The sequence below is a fragment of the Zootoca vivipara genome, chromosome 4 (assembly GCF_963506605.1).
Source record: "Zootoca vivipara chromosome 4, rZooViv1.1, whole genome shotgun sequence".
NCBI lineage: Eukaryota > Metazoa > Chordata > Lepidosauria > Squamata > Lacertidae > Zootoca > Zootoca vivipara.
In genome coordinates this window covers 36740542-36754856 of record NC_083279.1, presented here as the reverse complement: position 1 = coordinate 36754856, position 14315 = coordinate 36740542, and the positions used below count along the sequence as shown (strand labels likewise).

The 14315-nt window shown below is 40.8% G+C and overlaps 1 protein-coding gene across 1 annotated transcript in view; it reads right to left on the bottom strand.

Moving 5' to 3' along the window:
- EGFL6 (EGF like domain multiple 6) overlaps positions 1–14315 on the bottom strand; it is a 42134-nt gene that overhangs the window by 8721 nt on the left and 19098 nt on the right. Inside the window, exons 5-8 of the mRNA XM_035115536.2 lie at positions 11596–11715; positions 9649–9783; positions 8262–8384; positions 4982–5311 (exon numbers count right to left, since the gene is read on the bottom strand). Of these exons, the coding sequence (XP_034971427.1) occupies positions 4982–5311; positions 8262–8384; positions 9649–9783; positions 11596–11715 (708 nt within the window). The remainder of the gene's footprint in view (positions 1–4981; positions 5312–8261; positions 8385–9648; positions 9784–11595; positions 11716–14315) is intronic.

Below are 14315 nucleotides of genomic sequence, written 5' to 3'. Positions count from 1 at the left end.
CGCTGCCTCTTCCAACAACCCAAAAAATGACGATCGCCTTTCAGCCCTCCTCTTTTCTGCACTTCTCACTATTGCTGGGGCAAACCTCTCCCCACCCCCATTCTGAGCTCGAGCTTAACCTTTGCTGCTCCTGTGAACCTCCTGGCTCTCTCGCCTCTAGACTTACTCCAACAGCTCTCCCCTCATCATCTCCCTCCTCCTGGTCCCCCTCCGGGGAACTGGAAACCACTGGCTCATCCCTGACAGTGGGGGTGAGGGAGAGATAACTGAAACACCACCAGTCAGAATTAATTATTACTTCTGAATTACAGAATGCTTTTAAGTGAAGGAAAAATTGCTTGTTGGCGATATTTTATACCTCAATTTGCTGGCATGGCCAACTGTAGTTTCTGAACAACTGTAGAAGAATCTTGATTGTGGATATACCGGTAGGTACAACGGCAATCCTGAATGTAGACTTGATTCAGACATAATGCCAAACCATAGTTTTGCTTTGTCTTCTTTTTGCATGAGCAGGTTTGAGCGGGGGGGGGGGGCGGGCGGGCGTTACATGCTTCTTTTTCTCCTCCTCCTCATTAAGATCAATTTTCTTATTTCTGGATTCTCAGCAAACCATAGCTTGCTTTTTCATCTGAATCAGGCAAACTATGGTTTGATCAAAACTTAAGACTCCCTGCAAGCCAGGATCACCAACCACAGTTTGTGCTTCTAGATTACAGACAAACTATGGCTTTAGGAAGCCATAGCTTGTTGGGTTCAAATGTAATGCAAACCATGTCTCGAATCTAAAAATAAATTAAGAAACTGCAGCACTCAAGGTGAATATGGAGAAGGTATGATCCCAAAGTTTGTTGTATGCATAACACAAAACCACAGTTTGGTGTTCCATCTAAAGCATATCAATTAGGTTGCTTAAATCCTATTGATGTTCCTGGGATTCAAGACCTTTAATGCAGCATTTCAGCCAAAATGTCCCTTAGAAACTATGGATATAATCCAGAGAACTGCACAATTTGGCATGTTTGGATTAATTATTCTTAAATAGCAAACATTTGCTCCTCCTCTCTGCAACATCTCACCACAAGCTGTTTTTGATGCTCAGTTTGAAACTCAAAGATATGACATGGGGGCACTGTTGAAGGCAAAAGAAAAAATATATCAGTGAGCATATCTGAGCCCTTGCTTGTACCAAAAGTTGCTGCCTTAAGCCTGGGGGCCTGTGAGTATCAAGGCCTAGTAACAGTTCTAATGGAGGATTTGCATGTAGGACATATCTGAAGGTGAAGCCAGAAATTACTCCTGAAACAGTAATGTTCAGATCAACTGTGTCAGTGACCCCAGTATTTGTTATTAATCACCACTGATGGTGATTTGTGTTCCATTCAAGTGCTTCCTGCTGCCTGATTTCTGTATGTTCTTGGCATCAACTAAAGAGGAGGTCATTTTGGCAAAACATCTGAGGAACCACGAGATTGGGATGACAAACACAGCACAGAATAAATCTTTAGGGCACCATCTGGAAGAGCTTTGGTCAAATTACTTTGTAACACTCTCTGGCACTTCAGCAGGTAAATAAATATAAATTAGACACTTCAATGGAATATGATATAGGACCGATAAAGCAGTATTTTAGCATACAATAACCAGAGCAGTGAGTCATTACAGAACATCCCCCCCCCCTCGGGGATCTCACCCACACCATTAAAAAATGCATTTGATCAAACCTCATGCATCCACTACAACTGTACAAAGCTGGTTTTTAGTGCAAGTTTTACTTATGGAAATACCATAATTTAGTGATAATGGGAGCCTACTATGCTCTGAATTAGTTGTTTTTTTTAAGAGAGAGACATAGGACTGAACACTGCCATTTTATTGTAAGAAAGCTGTCCCAGACGACAGATTGGAGTTACAATAAGTGTAAGAATTCTGCAAGGAGCATTCATTAGTTCAAAAGGTTAATTGGAGTCATGTAAGGAAGAAATCTTAGAATGTGTCTCCACTTTTCATAGCAGAGCTCCATTTTCTTTAAAATACTGGGTGGGAGGGAGGAAACCTTTCTTTCTTTCTTTCTTTCTTTCTTTCTTTCTTTCTTTCTTTCTTTCTTTTCGGCTGGGATGATTGGCTCTGAGATCATTTTAGGCAGCTTCCTTGTAGCAACCATAACGTGTTTCAGTTCTTAGCTTTGAGTTGTGCGGCACCCTCTCAAGTACCTGCCACATGTTTCTGGCAGCTGCTATGAGCGTTATGGACACAGCAATGCCTGTTTTCAGGCATAACACTAAACTATGGTACTAACTATAGGTAGGTAGCCGTGTTGGTCTGACGTAGTCGAAACAAATTTTTTTTAAAAAAATTGCTTCCAGTAGCACCTTAGATACCAACTAAGTTTGTCATAGGTATGAGCTTCTGTGTGCATGCACACTTCTTCAGATACTAAACTATGGTTTAGCATTATGAGAATAAGCCTTGGCTTCCCCTCCCATTCCCTCCCCTGGTGTGTTTTTTCATCCCTAAACAAGCCAGATTCTCAAACCAGGGCTGCAGCATCTTTCTACAAACTAAAGTTAAAATGAACCACAAGATGTGGTTAATCTAAAACAAAAGTTAAAACTTCCAAAATTCTCCAGAAGGCAGCTCCTTCTTATGTTGCAAAACCATGTTGCAAAACTATGGCTTAACATTAGGTGCTCAAGCTTTGGATTCACAAGTACCCTTCACATTTATCTTTTGGTGCAGTCATGACTCATCTAATCTAATCAGAGTCTGGGGGGCTCTGGCTGATTTTTATTGAGCAAGCCAGGATCATATGCCAGTTTAGACAAGGCTTCTTCAACCTGATGTCTTCCAGATTTTTTGGATTACAACTCCCATCAGCTTCAGCCAGAATAGCCTGGCCAATAGGAGCTGTACTGTACTCTAAAACATCTAGAGCAGTGTTTTCCAAACTTGGGTCTCCAGCTGTTTTTGGACTACAAGTCCCATCATCCCTGACCACTGGCCCTGTTAGTTCGGGATGATGGAAGTTGTAGTCCAAAAATAGCTGGAGACCCAAGTTTAAGAAACACTGGTCTAGAGAGCATCAGGTTGTGAAAAGCTAGTTTAAACTAAGCAGGCTTCCCACATTTGAATGCAAGGGACTGTCAGTTAGCTTAAAAGTGGAAGAGAAAGCTTCTGATCTTCTCTTCATGGCCATACCAGAGGAGGACAAAGTTGAGGAGCAGTAGCATATGAACCTGAAGCTTTTTGCATTTAATGCAAACCATAGCATTATCCAAAAGGCCACTCTATGACATGCTGTTGGAGGAGAACCGAGCCAAAAATAAATGTTCTTGATCCCTCTTCCTTGCTTGGTATATGTCAACAAAGAAACATATTGCAATCACTGAGAAATCATTAAATATCTTACTGTCTGCCTAGTTTTGATAAACGAGGATCATAAGTACCCCTGAGTTTATCCTGGTCCAATCAAAATGCAAAGTCAATCAACAAATATTTGAAAACACTGAAGGCATGTATTGTAAACTGTTTCCTTATTTGTTTAAGCTAACTATGCTCTAAAGCACCAACACTAAAAGGATTTTAAAGGCCGTGATTCAAACAATCTCATTTATCCAGATAGTGTTTTGTTATAGTGATGTGGGCATTTGGATGTTTTCAAGCAAAAGAAATATAATTAGTATAGACAGAAAAACAGTTTGTGCATCACAAAAACGAAACAGTTGATTCTACAAGGATCACTTAAAAAAAACAACCCACACACATATGAATAAAATGGCAGCTTGAAATCCTGAAGATTTAAGTGAAATAAGGGTGGGTTTGCATGACAGATTGTCATGGCCACTGATTTAGTGCTTTCCAACTAAACTAGAAGCAAAGGAAGTGTTTTGAGAAAAGATACACACATCTTTCTTTCAAGGACAGCCCCAAGTTTACACGTGGAAGCCAACCATGCAGTTTGCATAGCCAATTCAGGTCCTGCAAACCTGGTTTCTCTTCCTGATCTACTGCATGTATGGGTGGGGGTAGCAGGACAGACTGGTATCTATATGTTTGCACTGAGGGCTTAGATGCACACTGCATGCATGCCTCATCCTATTTTCAGAGGCTGTATAACCTCTGGTCTACAGTGCTGAGGAAGAAGAGGTGAGAGGAAGTCTGGAATGCTAGGTGCTGGTGTCTTGCAGGAGAGGCAGTGAAAGACTCTTGAATAGGACAAGAAAAATATATACCTGCATTTAATAGGTCCGTAAAGGTTGAAACAGAGGCTTTAACAAAATTCCTCAGTTGTAGTGGGCAAGGGCAATCAGGCAAAATTCTTTTAATAAGGCTCCTCCAAGCTATCTTGGTTTAGTAGTGTAAAATAAGCCAGATTTAAGTAACAAAACATATACCAATTTCAAGAAAGAGCACTATATCACAGTAACCACATGAACTTGTGCACTATATAATCTTGTAATAAATAAGCATGAATATATTTGTCAAATATAGTGGCTATGGCTGAAATTCAACATAGCACTAAGTGGGGTATGTGTGGGGGAATGAGATCTGCTCACAACAATGGGACTTTTCCCTCCTCCCCTCCCCTCCATGCCCCTAACCCTGTTCTAGGTTTCCCCCCCTCCAATCCTCCAGAGCAGATTTAGGGGGCACAGAGAGGTATATGAGGGCAGGAGAGGTGGGGAGTCTCATTGTGTGAGTGGAATTCTGTGTCAGCACACAACAGCTCAGTTGAATCCCACCCTATATCGGAATGGCTTTGTGTCACTCCTATATCCCACAGTTATCAGGGTTCTTGGTAAGTTAAGGGGTTAAACAGTGTACGTGCTATTAAATGGTGGCATTAAATGGTGTAGAAATTGGGTTTTATTGATAAAAGAAAAAACCCATCCCACCATATAATGTATTAAATGCTTCTCCAAATTCATCATCATCTTAGAAACTGGGAGGGGGGGAGCGGGGAATTAAAGATGAAACTTACAAAATACATCTCCTCGAAGTTTCTTCTCATGACCAGTTTGGTTTTCAAGGTCTTCCCTTTCTCCTCCTTTCTCAACTTCCTCTTCCTCTTCTATTTCCCCTTCTCTTCTGACGTCTTGAGTACTTTCCCCCTGTTCTGTGTGCACACCGTCTTCGTAGTCTAACGGTCTTACATGAACTTTAGAAGCTGGGGTCACAGGTGGTTCTGGGATCACATTTTTTATGTCTCCATGCTTCTTCACACTGTTTTTGTGCACAAGCAGCTTCTTGAGTTTCTCTTTGGCAACTCCTGAGATTCTGGGAATGTCTTTCACATAGTTTTCATGAATAACTGGGCAGGGGATGGGGGTAGAGAACCAAGAAAACACAAAATATGCTTGACTTAGCTTACACTTTAAGGGTCTTAGGTTTTAGTGCTTCTCAACATAATGAAACACCAGTTGGCAATGTTTTGATGAAACACCAGTTGGCAATGTTGGAAATGTATTTGAAGTACAATAAATTCAAAGCAATGTCTATTATCTGTAAAGATGCCTCTATGTAGAGCCAAAAGTATACAGAGTAGAAGAATGTTCTCTTTGTCAATCCCATGAAAAAGGTACGTGACTATTTCTTAGTTTTGTGTCTGACCACTGGGTCGGAATAACTTGTCAGCAACAAGTCAAACACAATTCATCAGCATGTATTGTAGTCAGCCAGGTGTCAAGCACCATAGAGCTCAAATCAGCCACAAAGGAAAATAACAAATTCTGCGGAGTATTCCCAGAAGTTGCTCTTCCCTATCAGGAGCCTGCCAATTGTCAATAGAAAGCAAGGACCACTGTCCATGTGGATAAATGGGAATAGCTACATATGGATAGCTGCTTCCAATTATGTCTCCCAGAGGACAAAGTAAGCTTTGGGAACAATCCTTAGCTACTATGGGTGTATGGATCAGTCTTATTTATGGTCCATATCATTTTTGCACATGTCCATTCATTATGGCCATTCTGTCCTGTTTCCACTGTAACCCATGCAGTTAAAAAATCTGCAGGAAAACTAGCATTAAAAAATAAATAAATCAAAACATGCATTTCTAAATACATTTTTATGTTATTTGAGATAAGAACTGTTGCAGCATTCAGAGAAGCATGAAACCTATTGGAAAGCAATGTTCCAATCTGCACATTAGTTTGCAAATCAGGCCAGCTCATACCAGAATTTACAAGCAGTGAATTTCTCAACCATCCCTATTAGCTACCTTTGCCTGTAATAGCACCCAGAAGGCATTCCACCAGTACAGATTTGATTCATTAAGAGGTTAAGATGAGAATCAGCTCTGAGTCTATATGGCTCTGGAATCTCTGGATAACATTCACACTGGCCTGAATCCCCAAGATCTTGCAATGACGTTCTTTGTACTAGAATGACATCCAAGCTAGTGAGAAAAGCAATGCTTTGTGACTTAAACATCAATGTTGACAAAACAGGGCAAGACCATTAAATGAAGCTGAAAAGACAAATATATAGTTATTCCAGCGGCTGACAGATTTGACCTTATGTCATATTTTTAACTTCGTGTGTTTAGAGAAGAAGCTGGATAGTTTCTGCACAGCAAGACATGTCCTTTCCGCTCATGATTAATGTCTGTGACCCATCTGTTCAGGGGAAAATATGATTTCACCATAATTCTAATTCATGGGAATAAAATAGAAAATGTGATATTTCACATAGGCTCATTTGGGTAGCAGCAGTATGGGGAGATAACCTGCTTCAAACCTATATCATACTGTACTCCATATGTACTACTGTACAGAGATAACACTGAGAATATTTGTCTAACATACTTGTTTAGATAATTTCTTCCCAATAAACTAGGACAGAAACAAAAGAAGGCTGTTCTGTTTCACTGGCACATACTGTAACAGCATTCAGTCTTATGAGGCTTTAGTTTCAGTCTTTTAACAAGTTAGAAACTGCAAAGTTAGAAATAGCATTGCAGTTTCCATCTTTCCTATGAACAGTGTTTCCTGGTTAGTTTTGCTGAGATGCCTCCATCTCAGAGTTTTGTTAACCGGCCGCTTACTAGAGAATGGTGTTGTAAAAGATGTTACACTGTGAAATTTAGCCGACATGGTTCACTGAAATCTTTATTCAGGGTACAGGAAGGAAAAATTGACTGGAAACCCCTAATTCCCTACAAATTTCCCCTCAGCAATAAGTAAGGCAAACCCCTAGCGTTTTAATAAAGCATCTGCAGAGGTTTTCAAGACAGAATGAATGCCCAGCAAACCAGAACATCTGCTTGCAGTTCTTACTTTGAAGTCTTTCTATAAGTAATGAAATATTCTTACTGCGCTGCAAAGTTGTTCTGGATTTGGGAAATCAAGGGGGCATGACATGGTGCTCAGTTTGGGGGACTGGATCTAGCACATCCAATCCCTGCAAGTCCACTCATGTCAGATTCCTCAGCCAGACCCAGACAACATTGAAGATGCCACAGTTCATAGGCGGAAACCAATGTTCACTATGTTCACAGTCCTCACCCCACCCCCACCAAATCAGCTTTTTTTTCACCTTGGGTTCTAGCAAGGTAAATCAGTTTGACACGGTAAAAATGTTTGCTCCTCAGGCAATCACGCAAGCCATGTCTAGACTGAACTATGGAAAGGTACGTCAAATGAGATGGAAAGAGCTAATATTCACACTGTAATTGTAAATCCCCCCTTTAGGTGAGATTAAATTCCCACAGTGTGCATCGTTAAATCGGTGTTTAGTATACAGTGTTCGATGAAACCAAAAGCACCATTTATGACGTTGAAGAAATTCTCTGAAAACATTTGTTATGCGATAAATATGGGCCCGATATGGGTCTCTAAGCTGCACCAGACTGGAGATGGCACAGCAACATGGGATAAAACTACCCCATCACCTTTCGCCCTGGCCAGTGTGAGTGGCAGAACTTCAGGTGTTACAGTGCTCAGGCCTTCCACCCACAGATGGGAATTAGGATCGCCCTAAAGTATTTACTAAGATCAGTGCCAGCTCACCCTAAGGCGAGGTAAGGCAACTACATCGGGTAGCAGGATCCACAGCAGATTCCTGTGGATCCCCCCCCCCTAGTGCATTATGTAGCTCTTCACTCACACCTTCTTCCCTAGTGAAATTTAATGATGCTCCTCGACTAGATTCCTGATAGCAGTCAGCTGCTCACAGGATCTTATAGGAAACAAAAAGACATAGTACATTCTGAAAATGTCCCAACTTCCCATCATTTGAGAAAGGTGTTAGAATGCACTTACCAGAGCATTCATATCCATTGCCCCTGTAGCCTGGTTTACATTTGCACTTGAAGGATCCCTGAGTATTGTGGCACTCTGCGTGGAAGTTACACTTAGGTATAGTTGTAGTACATTCATTTATATCTAGAGGAATTGGGGGCGGGCGGGCAGGGGAAAACAAATAATTGAAGACAGAGAGAAGTCAGAGATTTAAAACAAATTAAACATTATTTTCATGCTGAGAAAAGCTGCACCTGTTTAATTCCTGCCTGTCATGCAAGCACAGGAACTGTATCAGATGAAAATGTTGGCAACCTCTTTGTAAGTGCTATGGTTAAAGACTACATTTGTCAATGAATATAAAGAAGGAGGGGATCTTAACAATAAATGAGTATTAATTCAAAAATTATATTTGAACAAACTGCCCGTTCATTGTCTTTCTCTGGTTTACATCACTCTGGGGACTGGAGCCAGACCATTAACGGGGATAAGCATTTGGTCAAAAACTAGTAGGCAGGGGGCAGATAATTCCTAAACAAACTTTTTAAGAATTCTTTTTACAAACTTTGTTGATTTTTTTTATTTAAAAAAAATACAAAGCATAAAGTGTTGTCTGTCAGGACAAATGCATGTACAGATGTTATGTATTGTATGCAGTCATCCACATGGCATCAAAACAGACTTGGAAACTATTTTTCATTAGAAATTAAGCTCACATCCATGGGGCAAACAAACATTAAGATTCCCTAGACTTGATAGTTCACTGATGTTATTCTCTCCTTTGACATTCTAAGCTACAAAGGAATGCTCCATCATTCCTTCAGGTGGTGAGCACCACCAAGCTTGTAGCCAAAACAGGGCCAATGAGAAACAAGGAAGAGATAACAGGTTGGAGGAATTCCCAATGCTTGCAGACGTACAATTTTAAAAAATCAAACCTAAGAAGCCAACACACCCCAAAGTGCCACGAGGATGCACTTTACTGAGTAGCCTCTCAATGTGGGATGATAGCTGAAAACATAAAACTGGAATATTGGGTGCAGGAATCGGGGAATGCAAGTTCTGCTTGGTGGGAAAGAGTGGCGGGGACTCTGAAGGAGAGTGCTGCTTTCAGGGGGAGGATACACTGTAATATTGTGTTATAGGTTCCACTTATCAGTCTAGAAAGAGAATATATAAAGAGAGGTGTTTATTTTAATTCATTTGCCACTAGGCAGTAGAGACTCAATAAAGTCCCAAAAGTAATTTCCAGGGCATTTGCTTAGCTTCAATAAGCAAAATTTATACTACAGTTCAAAAATACACAAAAATCAGCCAAGTTTATGAGCAAAGGAAAATATGTGCATATATGTGCATGTGCACACACACACACACACACACACAAGGAAAACTAGAATCTAATTCTTACCTACACAGTCATATCGGCCACTCACATATTTCAGTTCGTATCCAATTTGACACTTGCAATAATAACTTCCAAATGTGTTGACACATCTGCGGTTGAAAGAACAAACAGCTTTCCCACTGGAGCACTCATTAATATCTAAGATATTAAAATGAAATCTGATAAGGTCAAGGCAACAAATTCTCACCTGTCCCCAAGACCCAATTTTTGTTCCAAATTCTGTCTTAGATGGAAGTCAGCAACAATTCTACATTATTGCCTAAGATATCTGAACCTCGTTCTTAGGCTGTGTAAATAATGTTAGGTATTACCAGGCCAGTTGGTTAGGATTGATTTCTGGAAAGTCAATTAGTAGTTGAGACTCAGAGCTGACACAACATCACATACCAAGAAAAATATGGTATATGTCCACTGTTCTGATACCCAGGCTATGATATGAAGGCACGAAATAGCACAGCAACTTTGTTGAAGCTAAGCAAGTTCGGCCCATACCTGGGAACCCCAATGTATGCTTCCTTGAGTTCCATCAAAGAAAATAGGTGGGATATACATATAATAAATAAATACCCAACAGGTGCATGCCTATTTTATTAAAATTACAGGAATTGAACTCTCAGCAAAATTCACTGATCTCACTGATTTATGTAGCAAATGTTCAAAGCTTTCTAGTCCCTAGTAAATTTAGGTTATGTATTAAATTATTATCCTATGCTTCATTCAAGTTTCTCAGAACAGAAGTGTTTGGGACCTTGCCAAGTCCTTCCCTGCTTCTATTTTACTCTCATCCCTCTTCCTTTCCAGGCTCGGAAGAACTACCCTCTTCTCCTCGTCTCAAGGAGAAGACAGAAACAGTTTATATCAGTGCTTGAATGGGCACAAAAAAGTACAAAACAATTTACACACTGTTCACATGGACTCCTGGCTAGAATTCCCGCCTTCTATAAATACATGAATTATGGATAAATGATTGCAATATACAACAGAAAGTTACAAACTCAGATGTCTATAATTATTTTTAAAGTGCAGTGCTTAATTTGGAATCATCGACTCCCAACCAGACAGGATTATTTTTCTTGCTCCAAGTATAGTGAAGTATTTTATAAATAAAGAAAATGTAAACATAAACAACTAACATGAGTGCATGAGGAACTTAGCTGTTAGATTTCAACTGTGTTTCCTGATTTTAAGCCTCAAATAAACATTAATTAAACGATGGGAGGATGGCAGGGGCAGTAATAATCCCATTTATATAGACAATTCTGGGAGAAGAGGAGCAATGTTTCCTTCTGTGGCATGTTTATCGTTTAACAGCTGAGCCAGGAATCCATAAGGGTTCATTCTATAGTTCCTAAAAATACTCTCATGCCATAAAATCCATGAACAGCTTGCTGTATGACAAAAGTAGCATGCTTTTGCAGAGCTATGCTTCCAGTTTGGTGTGTTTAATGAATAGGCTGCTTGAAAGGTTATGAGTGACTGTAATCACAGCTAAGAGTTCATTTACTGTGCTTGTCAAGATTCACCTAGGTTCTAAAAGATCCCTAGAGCCCATTGGGATGAGGAAGTATCCCCTTTCCAAAAGAATAAAACTTCCAAACCATTTCTCCCAGGGCTTCTCACATAGCTACAGATGGAGAGTGGATATATTAGATGTTTAAAAACATGAAGAAAAACTTCTTTTTAGGGACTTTCAAAAACCCACCAATTTGTGCAGGCAGTTCCAGACCACCTGTTTATTCATCACAATTTGTTTGTGTGAAAGTCAGATGACGCTGCCTCAAAGCTCACCTGCAGGAGTGGGGACAAATAAGGACCTGGCCCACCAAGCCAAAAAGTTTACTCACTCTTGCTCTAAAAGCATAGGCATTCTATGGTGTTCAGCAAGCACAGGGCGGATTCTTGGAACTGCTGTGCTAATGACAGCAAGAGCATAAAAGGATGCTGGTGTACCTATGCATGTTTTTCCATTTGGTGCTAACTGAAGTCCGCTCGATGGACACAAGCATCGCACATCATCTTTCACTTCTTCACAGCCATATTGACAATTCACCATGGCGCAGCTCCTAGAATCTTGAAAAACATGTTACTTGACAAAGCCATAGGTAAAACTGCATAAGAGGGGTTGTTTTATTAACAGATGATATTGATCTTAAAATCTCTTCCCTAAGAGCATTAATGCACCGGCATTGGGGGGGGGGGGAAGGAACATGAGCACATACGTTAGCTATTTGGCTACTGCTATTCCCACTGCCAAATAGACACAAGCCTCTGATGTTAAAAGTGGTTTGTCTCTTTGGCAGTGGGAACCGCTGTGGCAAAACCATACAGCCTGTTTTAAAAACGGCTATATGGGTTGCTGTTCCATGTCACAGGGCACAGTTCAACATAATACCAGCTATCTGTGGAGCTCTAAATAGGTTGGGACCTGCATGCCTGAAGGACCATGTCTACCAGTACATGAGACTCCATGGACCTTAAGTTCTTCATCATATGCCCCAGGTTAGGCACCTGAGCTTAGGCAGGTGGTGACTGGTGAGAGGGCCTTTTCAGTTGTGGCACCTGTAATATAAAAAGGCCTTTCCTTGGTAAGCTTGCCTAATGCTGATCTTGTTTAAATTTTACCCAAGCATTCCAGCATCATTGTTGTTTTCTTAAAAAAAAAAAACCTATGGTTTGATCTATATAACAGCTGCTTCGATTATTTCTGCGTTTTAACTTAACATTTTATATGTATATTGGTTTAAATGTTTTCATATGTATCCTACCCTGGGAGTTTTGACAGACACTATGGAAATGCACTAGATAAATAAATAAATAAGCCAACAAATAACAGCGCAATCCTAATAAGGCTGGAGACCAGTAGATCCACCACTGCATTCAAAGTCCTCCCAGCTTGCACCAGCCAGGACAGAAGATGGGGGGCAGGTGGGGAAGAAGGTGGGTTGTTACTGTTGTTGTTATTAGATATACCAGCTCTATGTGAGGGGTTGTAGCCCTTGGGGTACCCCCGGGTCTTGGATCCAGCTGAACCAAAACCTCCAGCAGTTTGCCTGGAAGTGTCCCATTTTGGGTCTTTCTGATGGCTACTGCGAGGGGAAGAACCATCAGCAGCAGCATCGCACCACTTGCCTGAAGCTGGAAAAGCCACCCCCACCCCACCCCAAGAGCTCCTCTCCATTCCCAGAGACAAACCTTCACATCATCCCAACGTATGCACCAGCCCCCAATAGGAGGGGTGGGTATGATTGCCCTAAAAGGCACCAGTTACATATGTGTATCTTCCCTTCTTATACAGTGGTACCTCGACTTATGAACGACTCGACAACCAAATTTTTCGACTCACGAATGGGGGTAATGGCCGTGCGCTTACGAATATCTCGACATCCGGGGGGGGAAACGTGGCGGTTTTAGATAGGGATTTTTAGACTTACGAATTTTTAGATAGGGTTGCTTCGACTTATGAGTTTTTCCGTTTTCAATGCATTCCTATGGGAAATCATGTTTCCAATGGCGTTTTTCGACTTACGAATTTTTCGATTTACGAAGGTGCCTTCAGAACGGATTAAATTTGTAAATTAATCACTGTATTATAGTGATTAAATAGGTTTATCAGGGTATCATCTGCATGGCTTCCGTGGCAACTTAGCTATCTGCTTTCCCCCACTTCTACTCTAAACTGTTCTGTAGCTCGGAAACCACACCTGACAACTCATAAGGAAACATTGCTTCTGGGTATTTATATTTTGCTTTTCAATCTGTCAGCTGCAAGGAAGAGAGTTAGCCCTTATAAAAGGGCAACAAAACTACTAAAAACGTTCTCCTTTTTACTGCTAATACTTCCAAACTAGTAAATTGTACATTTTCATTTATTTATCTCTTTGGGCAGTTTCAACATTGCATTCAGAGAAAATAATCTGGTTAGAAACTTTCTAAATTAGCACCACCCTGCCGGGAAAGCTTCATTTCTCAAGGGGATTTGTAAGTGTGAAATGAAAATCTCTGCAACAGAAAGCTTTGGAAATGTGTTCATAAATCCAAGTCCTCTTTTAAAAGCTCTATTCCGCTTTCAGATGTGGTTCCTTCTGATTTATCTATATGCAGTTTTAAAAAAAGAGGGCAGAGCTAAAAAAAGAAACGCCCCACTACTGGCTCCTAAGGGGTGCAACAACAACAAAAAACACTAATTTGCTGAAGTTTAAAATGCTCCCCAAACTAAACGAGATCTATGTCTCTATATAGTTTTAAGTGTAAACCGTGCTCAGCATATCCTTTAATGCTAATTGCACTGGAGCACTGAAAGATTCCTATGATATTGTTGCACACCACCCCAATCCCCCTGGGTTCCAGGACCTTACCCAGGGTTTGTGTTTCCTTCTGAATGAGGCACAGTGCCGACCATGGTGTCTTTATGATGTATGGTTTATTTACACATATATACAATCTGAACCTATGACTGAGGGGTCCACAGCATGAACACCCCAAGAGGTTCTGCCAGTAGAGAACCCACCCATTTGTCCTCTGGCCCCGAGCCACTTCCTTTGTTCCCTTAATGTCCTATTACATCACCAGGGAGCTAGCCTGGCTTATACTTTAACGCTTGCTGGATCCAAGGGTTAGAAGGGTCTTGGCATACGGTCTACTCCCCACCACCACCTCGTAACAGTATAAAT